The sequence below is a fragment of the Falco naumanni genome, chromosome 11 (genome assembly GCF_017639655.2).
Source record: "Falco naumanni isolate bFalNau1 chromosome 11, bFalNau1.pat, whole genome shotgun sequence".
Lineage (NCBI taxonomy): Eukaryota > Metazoa > Chordata > Aves > Falconiformes > Falconidae > Falco > Falco naumanni.
In genome coordinates this window covers 23,145,285-23,164,448 of record NC_054064.1, presented here as the reverse complement: position 1 = coordinate 23,164,448, position 19,164 = coordinate 23,145,285, and the positions used below count along the sequence as shown (strand labels likewise).

The following is a 19,164-nucleotide window of genomic DNA, read 5'->3' as shown; positions in this document are numbered from 1 at the left end:
GAGGCACAAGGGAGACAGCATTTGAGATTGTGACAGTGGAAACTACCTCTGGAGCTCCCCATATGCAGCGCGGAGGAGATGGCAAGCTGTTCCTTGTTTAAAAGCACCAGGAACAAATGCTCTCAGTTTGCACAAGCTGCATTCCCATAATAACAAGTGGTAAATACTGTTCCTGCGGCTGGTGTGAGGAAGCAGCAGGATTATCGGTTGTAGGACAGGTCTAGTGAGTGGAAATCGTGGACAAGACAATGTCAACTAGTTGGTGCCACTGCCAAAGGCAAGCTTGACCGCATCCGGAGGAAAGCACCTGATGAACTCCTGGCTGCCCCTGCTCCAGGTTGAGGATCCCGTGTTGCACTAGGCACAGGGTACGAGTCTCTACTGAGATAGCAGAACCAACCTGGCTGGGATCACCAGGACCTAGAAGTTGTGTTCGCAGCACTCCTATGGCAGGATTTGTTGTGTTCCAGATTTTACCATGACTCTAGGAGCAGCTGGGCTCACCTATATAAGCCTGGGGAGGCAGCAGTAGCAATGGCTGGGGGGGAGCTGAGAAGCACCTCGAGGAGCCCCCTGTGCCAGGGGCCATCCCAGTTACTGCAGAAAGCAAGAAATGGCACTCGCCTGCGAGAACAAGGTGAGGACAGGCCATGACTCCAAAGCTGAGGAGGGCCTGGACTTTCAGGCTTCCTCTTCCCAGGTCTCTGGACTATGCAGATGAGCTCAGACCCATGAGTTTCATTGCTCTCTCACAGGCCCTGGCAGTGTCTGTCCATCTGTTTGCTGCACTTTGCTCAGGTGATCCAGTGGCAAAGCCTGTAAGTAAGGGCTGGAGATCACAAGAGTATGTACCTCTGCAGCGTCTCCAGCCCACTCGCTTCCTCTCGTACAGGTGCCTTGGCCATACTCCCCATGCACCTCTTGGGAGGTTTTACCACCACCCCTACTGTGGCTGTGGCATCCACTCCCCACACTCACCTGCCCCTGTGGTGGTGATGACTTTTGGCTTGCTGCGGGCACCATCTCCTTTGGTGGTGTAGGCAGCGACTGTGACAGAGTAGGTGGTTTCTGGCAGCAGGCCTCCAATGACTGTCTCCTGGGATTTCATCCACGGGGCAGAGAAGAGGCAAACGAGAAGAGCAAATGCTTGTTACTGGAGTGAGCAAGAGGGCACTGGGGTCAGTGTCTCCAACAGCAACACACCGACACACTCACTGGCTCACACCCACGCATCACACTGCAACACACGCATCTTGCACAGAGCCAGCAAACTACAAGTGCTGCCACTCGCAACGCTCACCTGCCTAATTTCAACCCTGCCTCTAACACTTGGCCTTTCCAAGGACCCACCAGCAACCTGTGTCAGCAGTTGTGCTCTCCCACGGCTTCTGCCAAGAGGGAGATCTGCTCCAGAGATGGTCCTGCGTGAAACCTGAGAGTAAGAGGACTGTGGAGCTGTGAACCAGAGCAAAAGCCAGTTCAGCTGGCTGCGGAAATCTCTTGGGGGCTAATTTGGGGATTTTTAAAGCTGCCTCTTGCAGCAGAGCCTCGGGGAGCACAGAGAGGCAATGCAGGGGCGGGGGGCCCCAGGCAGGGAGCACCTGCAGTGCTACAGCATCATGCTCACCCTCCTTGCCAGGCACAGCGTTGCAGGGATGGGATGGGGTCATTGCAAGACGCTGGCAAGACCTGGAGGGAAAATCCTGCACTATGGGAGGTCTGGCAGCAGAAAGGCAGACTCGGCAGGGGTCCTAGCATCCTTGCATGCTCTGGTTTCCTCTGGGCAGGAGGAGGGCATGGCTCTGCACCTCAATTTGAGATCAAAGAGGGGAGCGCTGCTCCTCCCTCCTGGCCTCCAGCGGCAACATGCCAAGCCTGGCTGGCCAGGCCTGAAACAAGCAAACACAGTGAGCTCAGCAGCTCCCAGCGAGCTCAGGGCAGGTACCCCTGAACTGCAGTTATCTGTGGGTGCTGCGAAAGCGACTGGGCCATTAGCACTAACAACCCATCAGGTCAGGGAGCAAGAGACAACCGGGCTGGAGAAGCTTTTGGAAAGGAGACAGGGGCTCTCGGTTGGTTGCAGACAAGAAGAGCAGAGATGGAGAGGGTTAATCTCCAGTTGCTGAGGACAGGCCGCATGGGCACTGTTAGAGGCTGCTCCAGGGGTCTGATCTCTGCCTGGGGGATCCCTGCCAGCTTGAGGGGTACAAGGGGCACCTGCGGTTGCTCTCAGAGCACAGCCAGTCTCCCATCACTCGCACAAACACCCACGCTATTAAACCTGCTGACTTCCAGTCAGTGCTGCTGGTTCAGGTTACCTGCCCAGGCTTACTCATGAAAACCACCACGTTACCATCGCGGAACCAGCCAGCCCAGAGAAAAATCAACAAGCACCAACAAGAACCCCGCCAAAATCACCGTGTGAACCAGAGTCCGATCCCAACTCCGCCCCTGCAGCAGATCATGTGTGCGGGTGAGTGGACGCGCAGTCCGATCGGTGCCAATGGACCCGCAGGGGAAGCACTCACACGAAACCTGCAGACTCTGAACATCCCAAGAGAATTCACTCCTCCCAAATCCATGCAAAGAGAAATTCTCACGCAAAAGCATGCCACCAGGAGCAAAGCAAGCGAGCTGGGAGGAGGGGAGAGCGACGAGGGATGGATGAAAGAAGGTCTGATTGCATAATGTAAACACAGTGCTGTCATGACAAAGCCACTACGAGCAAGAATCCTCCGTATAAAGCAGGAGAAATACATCGTGCTGGGGAAGCTCACAGTAGGGCACGTAATGGAATTGCTGATTCTAAAAAGGTCATTTTCTACTTTGTTCCTCCGAGTTTATATTTAAAAATTACGTGGGAAAATTGGATTTAACTGTTTAAATGTGATTGCTTTCTTATTACTATCTGTGTTTCAGCCAAAGGTCACGGTTGAGAGTGTAGGTTATTTTTTATGACTATGATCAATGTGGCTTAAAGATTATATATCTAATTTTACCATGTAACTTGGTGGGCCAACTACTGCAGAAAGTAGGATGCACCTCTGAGTCGATCACTTGAGCTTGCCTAAAACTGCACTGCAACAAGCTGGAAATACAGATTATAGGAAATGTCAATTGCTTTTCTGCATTTAGTAGCAATCTAAATGCCAATTTTCTCTGGATTTGCTGCTTGTGGAAGGTTTCACAATGTAACTCTCCAGCCTCATTAAGAGAGTGAAAGGGATGTTTTGACAGCACTGTGTCTACAAAATTCACAAATCGATTTACCAAACCCCTCTTTTCCAACCTGGAATACACACAAGTGGTACTTACATGGTCGACGGAGTCCTCAGCTCTCCACTGATGGGGGAGAAAGGAAGGAGGAGAGAAAAATGGAGACACAGAATTTTAAGGGGCAACGTGTAGGAAGGGAATGACAATGACAACAGCAGGGGTTAGCAAGACTGGGTTGGGGGGATTACAACACTTATACACAGCGGGTCACTTGGCATAGGCTGTGCCAAGGGAAGAAATGGCATAGAGCAATTTTCTACATGCCGCTAGCCTGCGCAGTAGATCTAAGATCACTCACACAAACAGGGTCAAAGAACTTCCTTCTCATATGGATGAAGAGGTCATCATTCTTAACTTTACAGTCCTTTCCCCTTCTGGCTTTGTTTGCACTTTTCTGCCTCTTCCATGAGTAGAACTAAGAAGGGACAGCTTGTACCAAGGCTCTGGGGCTGACTGCTGCCCCACAAGTCACTCACAACAGTTCTGTGGCCTAATCATCAGTTTCTGTCCTAGTGATCCTCTAGCCACCATCTCTTGGCTGAGAACCAAAGACTTCAACACATAAAACTCAGAGGGAACTCTGCCACGGAGCACCAATGCAACTTCTACAGAGCCTCTCTTTCCTTTATCATTTTCAAGAAAATGCTCTGGGGACCTCAGAAACCAAGAAGTGCTGTCTCTTGTAAACAGTGCAAGACAGGCTGAGATGTTACACAGAGCTTCACACTAAGCTGCTCCACTCCAGCGGCGCAGCATGGCTTGCAGCGAGGCTAAAACTGGTGCATGTACTGAGGAAACAGCTTCTCACTCTCAATTTACACAACACCAAATGGCAAACACTCATTTGGCAAGAGCAGCCCTGCAGGTAAGACTTCTACACAAACCATTTCCCAGCAAAAACTCATGTGGATTCCCAGCCACGGCAGCTCAATTAGGGCTCTGAAGAGGGAACACGCAGGTTTCTGGCTGGATTTGGGGTTCTAAAGCATCAAAGCTGCATTGGGGTGGTGAGACTTAGCAGACCTTGGCTGCTGCCACGCATGCCTGTAGCACTGCTCTTTGTGGTTGATGCACCAAAGGAAGGTTTGCAGAGATCACAGCAAACTCTCAGCCAGGGTGATGCGTTACATCTCAGGTTACTAAAACTGCCTGGAGGAAGCACCGGTCGATGGGTTCAAGCACAGAGATGAAAGTGGAATTTAGGTATTATTGCCCCAACACACAGTGTGAGCCTTGGTGAGCCTTGCTTCTGAGTCTGAGCTGCCAGCTGTGAAATGGCGCTCAGACACTGACTTCCTCGGGACACCGGGAAGTTCAGCTAACGCTGCTGAAGTGCCTGGGAACCTGCAAGGGTGGCAGAAGCACTAAATGATATTAAAGCCTCAGGTTGCCATTTGTAGTCAGGCTGTTTGAGGTGGCTTTCACAGGCTGCAGCCTATCACAGTGGCAGAGTACTCTTCTCAGCAGTAAAATACATGGTATACCTTCAAAATATTTGTCATTTTATTCTCTAAATTCAGAAAGAAACAGCTATTGGAGAAACGTTCCTGTAAGATTTTATTATAGTTACTTTATTTGATGCCATGAGACTGCAGTAGAACTATCCCCCTAAACTATCTTAAAATATAATTTCAACAAAAGGATCAAGTTGTCCTAAAGACTTCCTATAAAGCCGAGGCCCTACTAAGTATTATGGTCACTAAAGGCCCTCCTTCCACACACAAGTTGGTGTTTCCAGTGTCACATGCTTAGCTCACCCCAGGTCATTGCTGTTGACATTCTACCTCTGCCAGCCAGCCCAGACCATGGCCAACAGCCACACACTCTTCCCTGCTGATCTGAAACATGGCAAAAGTCTTACTACAGGAAGGATACAAGGCCTGGTAGCTCTTTCTCCAAGAAGTACGCTTCTGCTCTGACACCACGTCCCTGCTGTATGGGGGCCACGTGGATGGTAACACCCCAACATGCCTCCACAGAGCTGCAGGAGCAGGTGACACTCCACCGCAACGAACAGCAGAGCGGATGTGGGCTCAGGAGGCTCCTGCATCTCACAGCCTCTCATACCACAACAGGGAGTTTATCACCCACTAGGATTTTAGACCAAGTATTTAATGTTCAAACTGTTTGCTCTTATGTTTCAGTGGACTTTAATCTTGCATCAGATCAGAGTGCAAAGAAACGCCTTGAGATCTGTGCTGGAGGAGTAACAGTGAAAAGCCAGGCCTGCATAAATACCCTCGTACAAATTCAGTTTCATTATGAAAATATCATCTGCAGATCAAAACATTTCCTTCCTTAAACTAGCTCAATTGCTTCTAAACTGTTTAAGGTTGGTCAGTAAGACAAATTGATCTGAAAAGCCCAGGAGCCGTCATAAAAAGAACTCAGACAGGGCTGTGTGCATGAGGCAGGATGGCTCAGGGAAGTGCTAAAGCTAACAGAGTGTATTTATGGCAGCTGCAATCCCTTAACATTTCATTTTACACTTCAACACCGCACAGCGTAGTCATGTCTCACCAGGGAATGTCCATTTTCCCTAACCATGGCTCTTGCAAAAGACAGACTCATGCCCTCCTGAACAGCCCCAGCTACAGGAAGCTGGTATTGTGGTTCTCCTGGAGATTGTTCTCCTCTCGGCTTCAGCGACTTTGGCAAAACAGCGGAACTCCAGATGTAATCTTGGGTGCTCATCTTGTGGGATGCAGCAGTCTAAGGCTCCCGAATTTCACCTCTGTCCATTACTGAAGTGCCTCTTGGATGACGCCGTTCAGATTTGTTCCACGTACAAAGCAGAGTACATCTCACCTCCATGCCAGACTCCTACCTAGATGAGTACACATGCATGAGGAGTTGTTCCAAGTAAAGATCCTTGACTATCACACAGCAAAAGAAGGAGGCTGTAAATTCCTCTGTGTTACGCCTGGGGTGGGCACTGCCCAGGGAGAATAGAAGTCTCTGCTTCCCCTTCCTCCTTTGATCTCAATCCAACAGCTTGAAGTGCTTGCTGTTACTTCTTCCTGCTCTTCTGGAGCAAGCCGATGGGACGTGCACTCAGTCTGCATGCTGGATGGAGAAGCGCTGCCTGCGAAGACCACACAATCTTCCCGTGAGCCTGCAGCCCTTTTTGTGGGCAGCACACCTCTTCCCTGCCACAACCCTGCAGAGTAGGAGTAGGAGCAGGAGGAGGTGTCAGGAGTCTCTTTTCCATAAAGCCTGACCTCCTCATCCAGCTGTACCCAGCTGGCTCCCAGCAGCAAAAGCGCTGCAAAGCTCTCTGGGCAGGCGGGATGTGCAGAGGGCTGTGAGCAGCGAGGCTGATGTGCACGCTGCATCCCCAGAGCAATGCAGGCAGCAGGCTCCCTGGCAGATACACTGCACAGTCGAGGGCCGAGGCAGTTGTCGAGGCCACATTACAGCCTGGGGAGAAAGTCACCCCTCAAGATGTTCCAGTCTGGGCCGAGGACAAGCAGGCTGGCAGCAGGACACAACGGATCAACAGGTAGATTCATGCAGGGTCTAGCTGCCTGTCTTGGAAGGAGCAAACCAGAGTCACACTTGCATGGGGGAAGAGGCCCGTCCTCCCCCGGCCCTGCTGCCTCCTTTGTGCCCAGTGCTCCAGGCTCAGCGCTGAGCTGTGCAGGGCACACAGTCCTGGCACCTGGGAAGGGATGGAGGGCATCAAGCCCACTGCTCCTTCTGACACGCAGCAGCCGCCCAGGGATTGGAGACCAAGGAAAGCAGGCGGACCCCTCCCCTCCACTGAAGAACCTAATGCTTGTGCCCCACGGCCCTGCTGTCCCCCCTGCTCCCGCAGGCTGGCGAGGACTTGTATGGGTCATGGAGTGCAGCTGTGACCCCGCACTGGTGCCCCTGCTCCTTTCGAAGGTGCTTTCTCTGTGCTCAGATGTGTTGTGCACAAGACCCAGGGCACAGAAATGAATCTCCTGCCACCACCCACCATGGGACCTGGCTGAGCCATGATAGGCAGTGCCTGTGCAGGAGGTGGCGTGGGTATCTGACCCAGCTCTGCAGCAGTACACATGCTCTCCCTGGGCGCTTCTCCACAGGGCACGGTCACATTTGCTTGTCCATCAGTCTGTCAGTAGGAGGTGAGAGCTCAGACTGGAAGGCACAGAGAAGTCTGACGGAGGTAATCAGTCACAGGCACAGCCACAGAGGGGAGGAGAGGCCTCAGCTCCATGGCAGGGCCTTCCTAAGAACTGATTACTCTCCCTAGGCAGGAGGCCGTAAAATAAAATGTGATCTCTCCAGCACCAGGGCCACTACTTCTCTGCTGATGTTTTAGTCCTTTCTGCTCAAATGGTTTTGAAAACTCAGGATCTGTATTATCTGCATAGCTAACATCTCCGTTCCCTTTCCTTTTTCCTTTCATCTTCGTTTACTCTCTTCTCTTTCTCATCTTCAATCAGGAAAAATCACGAGTCAGCTTTAATACCAGTGTCTTCATACCATCTGCAGGAAGCAGATTACATGGTACATACCTACTCAAAATCAGCTGACAGCCTGGTGAGGCAGGAGGAGGAGCTCTGCCTACATTTCCAGAGAATTTCTTCTTGAACCCCAGATTTTCAATCAGTTTAATTCTCTCCTTGTGCACTGGTATAAATCTTCATGAATGTTTATACGTACTGAACTGTAGCTATATTCTGGTCATCTTCATCCTGTGACCTTCAGGGAGAAGTGTTCCAGTGAATCTTTTTGTTTTCTTCCATGGAAAATAACTCTTCCAAGACTACTTGTTAAAGTTTGATCTGGCTGTTTGCAAAGTACAACTTTGTACATCTTGTACAGCATGGCTGTACTGAAAGATGGCAGCTCTTACAAGGTTCTTCAACTTCTGGAGCAGATGTACTTCATCACAAGCACAGGTCATGCCTGGCTTCTCACTCCTTCGGGAAATAAAGATCTCTTCTGCCAAGTCAGTGAAACTTCTTTCCTGCAGAGTCATCACAAGAGTGATATGACTCCTTCACTGTAGTCACTTCTCTGCAACTATCTTCTGGCCTTTGCTTTCATCCAAAAACTACAGTGGATGAGTTCAGCACCATACACACCAGAACCCCCCCCCCCAACAAATAAAATCATAGCAACCAAGAACTTTCCCACATGAATTCAGCAAATACAAAAGACTGGTAAGTGGTCTGGCAGGCCAGGAAGCTTTAAGCAACTTGCCTCCTTGATGCACACATTCAAAATAATGCAAAATCCATCACTCCTTGGAAAATTTCTGGCTCTGGCATCCTCATTCCTGCACATTACCATGGGTTTTTTCTCTCTGAAATGTATGAGTAAGGAGCGAAAACGAAACTGGCTGGGCAAGCATAAAATATTTGAAAACACCAACAAGAACATTCCCAACTTCAGCCACCTATGCTTGGGACCAACCCATTAACTCCAAACTCCAGCTGAACAACACAGCATCAATTGCTCAAACAACCCAGAAGATTATACCCTCCTGGAATAAGGAAAGGGCAGTAAGCAGCTTTTCTAATGACTGAAATAAAGCAACATATGAAACATAAACAGAGACCTGCCCCAGACAACACTGCAAGGACCCTCAAAGCATTTCCTCTCTTTTAAAGTTTTCCCCTTCCACATTATTACTGTGTTTTATCCTTCAGAATATGAATGGGGAGTAAAGCTGCCTCTGTGCACTGTACTCCCCACTGACAAACACATAAATGATTCACAGCTGCGTTCAGAAGACAGATCAATTAATCGTTGCAGCTCTCCAGTATTTATATTGGGCATCATTCAACCAAGCCAGCTCTGAATCGATTACTCGTCGCTTCCAACAGCAGCAGATCCTGTACTTCATTTATACGATTATCTTTGTTGAGAACAGCATGGGTCATCCAGGACGAAGGACCCTTGCTCCAAAGAAGAGTTGTATTTCATCAGACAGGGCACCAAAATTTTCCTTGGACCCTGGGAAAGAGGCAATTACGCATTGCTGGGCTGAGCAGAGGGCATATCCATGCCTGGAGCACAGCTCTCAGTCAGTGAGTATCCAGGAGATTGTATAAATATGAGCAAATTGTTGTACGGGGATTTCAGAGGGCAAAGTCACTTACAGGCAATGTGGGCTTGCACCTCACTTTTTTTTCCTTTCCCCCTAGCCTTTCCCAGACTCAGCTGGCTTCACTGGTGGTTTGACTTCAAGAGGCAATGCAAGGTCAAGTCCCTGCCTTGCCAAAACAGGAGGGAAGGGAGGCTTTGTTGAGCTGGAGGAGGGCTGCCCAGCCTGGTGTGCTGTGCCCACCCAACGGTGCAGAGCCACCCCTGTGCCCCGCCAGCAGGCAGCACCCCTGCAGACTGCCAAGAGAGGAGCTTCACCCTGAACACAGTCAGTAGCATGAAATAAGCGGACTCAAGGCTTACTTAGAACTCTCCAATAGTTTATAAACTGACTGGCAAAACACAGCTTGCTCCAGCTGGCATCTGCACAGGACATGGCAGGCAGAGAGAGGTACGTGTTGGAGATAAGAGAGGAGCATTGTCCAATACATCATCTTTCCTAAAGCAATCCTTTCCTGATTGAACTTTTTACCCATTTGTAAGCCACAGTTCAGGGATAAACTGTTCGCCTTGCTCAGACAGGGCTGAGTCCCACACTCTGGAGCCACAGAAAAATACAAGGAATACTTGGATCTATCCAGCCTGGCCCTCCGCAGAGAGGGAAGGTGCCATGCCTGCCAGCCCACAGTCCCCACACTGTACCTGTGCTTCCGACAGCATGACGTCCTTGATCACTGGCTGTCCTCTGGGCTCGTTGTTTTCCAGTTTCACGTACGTAACCTGGTACCCGCGGATCTGCCCGTGCTGCTTGTTAGAGATGGGCAGCTTCCAGCTCACCCGGATGGCCGTCGAATTCACGGACTCTACCTCCACCTTTCTTGGTGGGGCACTGGGCACTGCAACACACACAAGGCAGACAGTTAGCAGGTACCACACAACCGCTGTCAGCTACCTCTCACTCCTTTGCTACCTCCCCTCCAGCTCACTGCAAGGATGGTCCTGCTGACACAAGTTCCCCGTGCTTGCCCAGGAGGTCGTAATACTGCAGTTTTCCAGCGTAACCATATCCCTGACCCTTTCCCAGCATCCGAGCACTTTTTCTATGCGAAGTAGGAGAGAGCATGACTGTGATACGCAGCAGCACCCCTAATAAAAGCCACTGTGCTGGATCAGACCCAAGGTCCTTCTATCCCCCTTCAGTCTCCAGCGGTAGGGGAGCAAGGAATAATCCAACAACATAACAGAATATGAAGAATATGTAACCAACTGCAGCTCAGGGTGCCCTGCAGCAGAGGCAGGTGTTTTGAAGCTTTCTTTGCATCCTGCCTGTCACAACACTTCCTCTCAGATCCCTCTGCATACATTTAAACGCAGTCCAACAGCCCCAGGTAGTGTGACTGGGAGCCAAGCCTGCCTTTCGGGGAGCCCTGGTACCTGCCACCAGCCAGAGTGCACACGTGCTCTTCCCCTGTGACAGCGAGAGGTTAATGAGGGGGAAAAGCACCATCCTAAAACAATAACCCAGAGCTCAGAGACAGCAGTCACTGAACCCAGCCAGATAAAGGGGCCTGTGGGGATTGTGACAGCTCTGGGGACTGTATTTCATGCATGGCTAGCTGAATGCTTTTTGATAATAAAATGAAAAATTACACTGTCCAGAAAATATCAATTTTCTTGCAAGGTGAGGCCCGTTTAAAAATGTATTTATACCCTTATTTACCATTTGGAAAAATTACCTCCTTATTACTTTTTGCTCTTGCATTGACTGTGACAAAAATGTCAATGCTAAAAAATTAGCCTCTTGGTTGCTCCCGGAAAGCTCCTTCTGGCTGAAGCAGCTGGGAGGAAGAGGTCTGCACGCCCTGCGGGGGATACCGCTGCTACCCAAGTGCCCAGCACCCGAATGAAGGACCTGAGCTCCATCTTAGCACCTCTACTGCAGGACCCTTTCCACCCTCCACTGCCTGGGAAAATCCAGGGGTTTGGAACCCCGTATGCCCTAATTCTCAACACAGCAACAAATAACAAGTATTAGATAAATTTGGGATGGGTAGCTGACAAGCAGACATAATGAGTATTACTATTTCAACCAACTAGATGGGATGAAACAGCTACCCAGCAGGTAAGCACAGTTTTTAAGCTGTAGGGCAATTCATTATTTTCCCCAGATGTCCTTCTTAATTGTAGATAATTAAATAAAATAGAGAAAAGAAGAATGGAGCATTTTAGCACCATGAGGCCACCTCAAGGTATGGGAATGGAGGGGGCTGTGCTTGAATAGTTACCACCTTCTGGCTGGAGCAGCCTACGCTGTAATCCACAATTCACTTAGCGCAGTGACCTTGCACAAGCCACAGGGCTCTCCTGCCCTAGCAAGACACCTGCCCACACACACAGCTGGGAGTCCAAGCAAAAAACAAGATCCTCCCTGAGAACCAGACAGAAGCTGTGTGTCGAGGTCTGCTGGCATGAGAAGGGGGGAGGCCTCGGCGGGGCGTGATACAGGGATGTTGCAGGGATATGAAAAGATGTGAATGTGAGCAGACCACAGTGTTTCAAGGAACACTATCCTACCCCATTATGGGAAGTATGTGCTGCATCTGAAACCCAAACATGGGAAGTACAATTCATTTTCACATCAGTTTAGCATTTCTCATTTCTTCATGGGTATCTACTGAGCATCGGCATGTCAGAGGGATATGAAATCGCTCCTGACAGCTAAGCTGGAATGTCCAACCATGGTGCCTGAAAACTGACTGAGAGAGCTTGTTGCGACATTTCTGGGGTAGCAGCTTCCCCGGGCTACAACTCTGCTGAATGAGAACTGAAGCAAACAATACAGGCAGCAGGACACACACAGATGTGTTTGCAAGCCCAGGAATGCAGTCAGAGAGCATTCCCAGATGCCACTTCCCAGGGCCACAGAGACATGGGGCACAGTGTCAGCCCATTTAGGGAAACTGTAACATGTCTGGTTTCAATTTGCTATGCTGACTGGGCAATGCAGAGATCGTCCTTTCTTTGCCTGGATGCTGCATGTCTTTCTTCTCCCATTAAATCTGCAGCTTCTGGGGTCAGCATGAAGCCATGGAAGCTCCTACTGTCACCCTGAGCTCTGGCACTTTCAAAGGAAATGGCTTAAGTCATGATGACATAACTGACAGCCCTGCTAATACAAAGCAATTTCTCTTTAAAGCTGTCGTATCCAGTAAAGTGTTCTGTACATGTGGGATTCTGACTCTTGAGCAGAAGAACAGATTTATATAAGCTGTGGCTTGCCTGGAAGCTGAGCAAGGAAGCAGCTTTCCTGCAATATCTACAAGTTTCAAATGGATTTCTTTCCCCCTCTTTAGTTTGCTGGATTTCAGGTCAACAAGTAAACTTTTAAGTCCCGATCTCATAATGTGAGAGAAGCCTTTGGCTGTGAGAACTCACATTACCTTCAGCGAAATGTAAACCACCACCGACTAGAAATCCAAAACGGCAAAGCAGCGTAATGCCTCCTCATGCGTGCAGGAAGCATTGCTAATACACGCAGGACCCTTGTGGGACCATGCCAGGACATCTGACCCACAGCCTGGAGGCAACCATCATATATCACAGTGAGGGCCAGCAGAGCAATTCCCCTACTCCACTCCAGGGCAACTGTGGAGACCCACTCCCTGGAGCAGCTGACCAAAGCACTGCTCCCAACAGCCTCTGGTCCTGCTTGAAAAGCACTCCCAGGCCAGTATCCCCATTCCCTTTCCCCCTTCCAGCAACTCGGCTAGGAGAGTCCTGGTTACCTCAAGGCAGTAGCTGAAGGAGCTGTTCAGTAACACCTACCATCCTCGTCAGTGCGCACGTGCACGGGGATGCTCTCCGGTCCTGGACCCACATTGGTGTGAGCCCTTACCCACACCTTGTACTCGGTCCATTTCTCCAGGTCCTTGATCTCCCAGCTGGAGTGCTCCCGTCCAATGCCATCCACCACATGCTTGGTGTTGTCATCTCCTTCCACTGCCTGGTAGGCAATGGAGTACTGGGTGATGACCCCATTGCGGCTCTGGGCAGGCGGTGGCACCCAACTTACCCGGATGGTAGTGGAGCTGGTGCTTACACACTCAACTTCTTGGGGTGGGGCGGAGGGGGCTGGGGATAAATAAATGAAGTGGGGAGATGAAGGGAAATGAGTGGAAGGACAAACCAAAATGCACAGGGAACTTTTACCCAGCCAACTGAGCACTGAACATACACATTCAGCCAGCAGCCTCCTGGTCAACCTCCTGCCTTCCTTGCAGATCATCAAAGATGGCACTAGGGGCAATTTGTATTTGAAAACTTGATGAACAGTGTGGAGACAGAAGTGCTGTTCTGTATCAGAGAACATATCTTCCCAAAGCAGTTCTGGACGCTTACTTTACCAAACACAACAAATGGCAGTAAAGGAAGGAACAAATGGCTGGGGGGAAAGAGAGAAAGGTAGGGAGAAGAAAGATGCTTTCAGTGGAGATCTGAAGCAGATGGAAACCAGAAGAGGTAGGAAGCTACAGAAGGCAAGAGTGGCAGAAGGGAAGCTCACACACCAGATTGTACAAAGGCTTGCGAAAACCTGCTCCTAGACAAGTGGAGGAAAGAAAAGAGGGTAGGGAAAGCAGGTGATGGAGGTTGGCTGGAGTGTGTCCAGGTGGGCTTTGAAATTGGGATCATCAGCTGTGAGCAGCACTCTGACCCAGGTGGGAGCCAGGCACCACGTGGAAACTAGAGATAACATGGTTGTGCCGCTCCACACGTGTGCCTAGTACCTAAGACCAACTGCTTCATGCCTGCCAAACTGGTTACCTGCCTCAGTAGCTTCCTGGCCTATGGAGCCGTTCAGGGGAAGGTAGGCAGGTCTTGTTCCCTCCCAGGCAAAAATCACCAGAAGTTTGTGTTAACTTCTAAGCCCCAGCAATGTTAACTGGCCACACGGGGAGGAATGGGATCTGGCCATACTTTTCATCAGTATGAGGAGCAGCCCCCTCCACACAGCATTGCTGGGGAAGAGCAGCTAAACAAATCTTGGGAGGAAGAGAGGGACTGGGAAAGGAGACAATGACCTGGACAAAGCAGAGCATCTCTAGGACACTTGCCTGGCTCACCCCCTTCTCCAGCCTTGCAGAACTGCTGTCCTGTTGCAACAGGGCCCCAGCAGCATGGGGAGCCCTCTCACAGCGGCGGCAGCGCTCTCTCATTTGGCCTCACTACCCAGGCACGCGGCAGACAGCGTGCTTGTACAGAAGGCAAGGGTGGAAGGCTGGAGGAGGAAGGGAGCCCACCCAGTCAGGGAAGGCATAAAGGAGATGGGTGCATTCCTGGGTGCTTGCACAGAAGGCAAGAGCCCTAAGCAGAGAGGGCACCAGCACACAAAAAAAGCACACACAGTTGCTGTAAGGGTAAGAAGCTGTTTGGCCAAGTGAAAATGAAGCACAAGGCATCTTGCTTTGCCACGGCAGGTGAAAGGCCACTTCTATTCTTCACTGCACCCAGAAACCTAGAAATGCCTGAAAGAAGGCTGGTGTGCTTCCCCATGATGCAGTTGAAGCCATCGGTGCACCAGCGCCAGCCTTCCCAAGGAACAGGGACAAGCCTGCCTACTCACCGCCTGCACAAAGGTGAACACGACCTACGTTACTCCAGATGGCAGCAGGGACATCAGATAAGTAAAGCACCCAACGATTGTGCCTTGGCTTTGCTGGGCACAGGTTGGCAGTGGGAGAAGATTTGGGAAAGCCGGGGACAAGCAGGACCTCTGAATACCACTGGTGACCTCTGCACGCTGAGAACAAGGCCCACTTGCTTGCAGAGGCAGTCACAGGCTGCATGTTAACTGTTAGTGCCCACGTCTGGGATCTGGGCCCATCCCTGACGCCTGGGCTGGGAAGCCTGGAGACAGGAAAAATGGAGGGAGAGCAGTGATGGAGCTGGAAGAGATGATGCCTGAGCAGAGTCAGGCTGCTGCTGTGGGGGCTACACTGGAGGAAAGAGAAGTCAAAGCAATGCGTGGAGGAAAACAGTTGCCGATGCGTGGGAGGCAGAGCGGGATCGGCCCTGTCATCTGATATATTGGAAGGGAGCAGGAGTAGAAAAATGAATCCTCGCGCTCTTTTGGTTAATCAGCAGAGAAGTGGCAGGGAAGACAGTAGGAAGTTATAGCACCAAAGCGCCACCAAAAGTGAATTCAGGGAGGGCATACAGTAGACACAGTGCTTGGTGGCATCCCTCAGAGGGGACAGATGACACACACGGAGGGAGCTTGGCAAGCCTTTCCTTTGCCACTGTCTCAGAGATGCCCTTCACATAAGAGACTTGTTCTGCCTTTGGGCCTTCACAGCATCCCTTGGGATGCAGCAGTGAGCTCCTTCTCCAAAAGCAGCTTTGGCTGGCAGTGTGGGCAGGTCAGACATTGGCTGTTGACTGGGTAAGAGTCACACACATGACATGCAAGGCAAAAACTCAGATTAACACTTAAAGAAAGCAAAACAAAACTTGGTAACATGAGCAGGATCAACTTAAAATGCAAAAGGAGTGGAACTGTCCCTCCTGGGGCCAGCCAGGAGCAGACTGGGTGGCCAGCATGTACCCACACACACAGATGCACCCACATGCACACTGTGCAAACCTCTGCTGCCTCCAGGCTACTCACACTGGCCTCCCCCACCAGTCCACAGCAGCCCTGTGCACCCATCCAGCCCACCTAGTCCTTAAGCTAGGGAGAAGGCAGCCTTAAGACCCACCTTCGTATTTTAAGCGAGAGCAGCATTTTAATGCTGAGGCCTGATGGGCACAGAGCTGATGCTCCTCTCCTGCATCATACTGTTTGCCTTGAGGCACTGCAGACTCCTGGAAAATTCCCCTGTGTTCCTCAGTCCCTCAAAGCAGCAGTGCTTGTACTTTTTGCAGGGGGCCCAGCAACTAAGCAAGCAGCTTAGCAGGAAAGACAGCCCCAAGTCAGTTGTCTTCTCAGGAGATGCGGTCTGAGCTGTGCTGCTGGAGAGGTGCAAATGGGCACTGCATCCTTCTGGCCTTCCTGGACAAGCATCCCTGCCACTCCTGAGCAGAGATGCCACAAGAAAAGCCCAGCAGCAGCAATACAGACATCCTTCTCCAGCCCAATAGTGACTCATTAGCGATGATGCACCTCCTACCTTACTCTGGACTGGTTTATCAGGGCCAGGAATAGAGCCTGAAGACAGGCTCATTGGAAAGCAGGAGTCTGACTGCTCCTGCAATTTGTGTCCCACCTGAACATGTCAGCCTCCAAGGTCTAACAGCCTTTCTCAGGGCAACCAGATGGGAGTGCAGGAAGGAGACAAATTTGAATTTAGGAGCAACACTCTTTCTCTAAGTTCCAAGGTCACAGGGGACCGACCCAGCCATCTAACGTGAGGTATTGCTAAGTGCAGACCAATGAATTTCTACCTGGAAGTTGTGCATTGTGCACACAACTACTGCTGGGCTAAAGCAGAGCTTTCTGAAAGACCTGCTCACTTTGAGACCCCCACTACCCTGCCCTGGGACTGTTCAGCCAGTGGTTTGTCATCCTCACTGAACTGCCCAGTAGTAACTGCCAAGCACTCTTCTCAGAGTAGTGTGCCATCAGAAATCTTCTCAAGTAGGGGTCTGTAAACCAAGATCCAGTCACTTCTTGGATAAAACTGTTAGGTCCTTGATATAAGGAGCATTTCATTGGTCAAACTGAGGTATTCCTGTGGCTTTTGGTCAAATGTCTTCCAACCTTAGCACATTTCTCTTACTAAACAGATGCCAGAACCAGTAAGCTACTGCTCCACTGGCCAGTGAAGTGACAACTTTAAAAACAGACCAGTATGAGATCCCCTATGAGCAGACAGCACGTGGAGTACGGCATGCGAAGGTGTTTGTCTTGAAGAGCCATGAAGCAAAGGTTTCTCTTACTTGGACTGTTGTGAGACTCTGAAGGACTCATTTATGCATGGAGCCGTCTCTGATTAAGTCTGTTCAAGGATAAGAGCATCCACTGATGGAATTAAATTTAAGTGGCAGGAGAGTTGCCTCAACCTTTGCCTATCAATACAAAAGCTATCTGAAATAGGTATACAAATCCTCACACTCGGAATTTGTTCTCAATGTTCAAATATTTATAACTGCATGATCTGAACCTTTGTCCATTTTCATACCTGTCTGCTGTGCAGCACAAAGACACTATTAGCTCACTTAACAAGGTAGAGGAATCCCTGCAACTGGTATGTTAATGAAGCTGAGTCTTCCTCAAAGAGAAGGTCGTTCCAATAGTGAGCAGAGCTGCTCTTCCCTGCCCGAGCTCCCTTTCTAATGGCCATCTCAGGCTCTCGGCTGCTGTGCATGCTGGTGCCCTCCCTGCAGGGAAGGCTGCCTGCCTTTGCCAGCTGCTCACCCCATATAGCTAGTAAATCCCAGACAGACGGTGCTAACGGAAATGTCTTTTCCCCCCCCCCTTTTAATGCTCTTTGCATAATGGCAAGCCCAAAAATCGTTAGTGAAAACGAGCTTATCGCAGGGCCCTTTGATAGCCCTAATCTGCTTATGCACAGCACTTTGAGCTGCCAATCAGAGCAATGCGAACTCCTGCTCTGTGATCACATGGGGCAGTGCAAGGATGAAAGTGATATTGCCTGGGTCACCTCATTATCTAGCCTCTCTATTAACTCGGCTGCAGCTTGTTCTGGTTTTCCCTAGTGCTGCAGTCCCAGAAGCAGCAGCCTCACTTGCTCACACAACGCTGGCAAACAGCCACCTTCCCAAACTGACTCCTCCAGCTGCCTGAGAGCCACAGGCACATCTGGCCTCAAAGGATGCCTCACCTTGCAATCAAGTGTATGGACCAGGATGGACTCCTGCGGAAGCAAGGCAGCTGGAATGGGGAGTGAAGGGGTGAAAATCCAATGGTTTGGAGACAGTCACATTTAGAGCCAAACACCCATATGCTGCCTGTCCAGACAGCTTGTCTGCATGGGAGTAAATTCATAGAGATGCACAAACCCACTCAAATCAATCTCTCCAAAGCAATTTCCCAGCCTGTTTCACTCCTCCATCAGTTTTTATGAATCTACCCTTGGGGCAAGACAGCATGATCAAAGGGACAGGAGGAAAGAACTTACCACTTGGGTGTACCCCCTCTGCCAAAGAGCCCTGATCCAAAACCCCACGTGATTTTCCCCATTACATCCTTTTAGCAAACTGCGTGCCAGGTGTCCCTGCAGACCCACAATGGCAGTGGCACCAAGCAACTCCATGCCCAGGTGATGGAAACTGCTTTTGCTTTATCTTCAGTAGTGCAGAGTGTTACACACTTACTGGATTGAGCAGTTCTGGCTTCGATCATGGGGGTGTAGACTCCTACCCCCAGCTCTGAGCGGGCACCCAGGCGGAACTTATACAGAGTGTCTGGTTTGAGACCTTCCACGGCATATGAGGAAGTTGGGTCAAACTCCAACTTTTGCTGGCAAATAAAAGGAAATACAGGTTATTTGGTGTAGTTGGAGAACACAGAAAAGTCAGGGCTCAGCTCCCAGTGCCAAGGGCATAAGCAGCCCCTTCACCCATTCTGGCCCCACAGAAAATCACAGCCATGCTGCCAAACCTGCTGCAGTCCTGCAGGACTCCAAGGCATGCAGGTTCCTGGGTGAAACACAAGGACGCTGCAGGGAAGCAGACCTCTCTGACAGCCAGGCTACACGGCCTGGTGGCCAGACTGCACTCACTGCCTGACAGCTTTGTGGGAATGCTGAGTCCAGCTATACAGTTCAGATGAGGGGCACAGGACACGTGTTTGTTTCCTCTCAACAGACAGTGTCTACCTGTGAGACA

The 19,164-nt window shown here is 50.4% G+C and overlaps 1 protein-coding gene across 14 annotated transcripts in view; it reads right to left on the bottom strand.

The window, feature by feature from the left end:
• PTPRF (protein tyrosine phosphatase receptor type F) overlaps positions 1-19,164 on the bottom strand; it is a 391,845-nt gene that overhangs the window by 52,592 nt on the left and 320,089 nt on the right. For 6 of the 14 annotated variants that reach the window (XM_040609901.1, XM_040609900.1, XM_040609904.1 and 3 more), the window contains 5 exons: positions 18,652-18,796; positions 13,144-13,449; positions 10,021-10,214; positions 3,316-3,342; positions 979-1,096 (listed from right to left, as the gene is read on the bottom strand). In XM_040609901.1, the coding sequence (XP_040465835.1) occupies positions 979-1,096; positions 3,316-3,342; positions 10,021-10,214; positions 13,144-13,449; positions 18,652-18,796 (790 nt within the window). The remainder of the gene's footprint in view (positions 1-978; positions 1,097-3,315; positions 3,343-10,020; positions 10,215-13,143; positions 13,450-18,651; positions 18,797-19,164) is intronic. The other 8 variants (XM_040609907.1, XM_040609908.1, XM_040609909.1 and 5 more) reach the window with 3 other exon arrangements.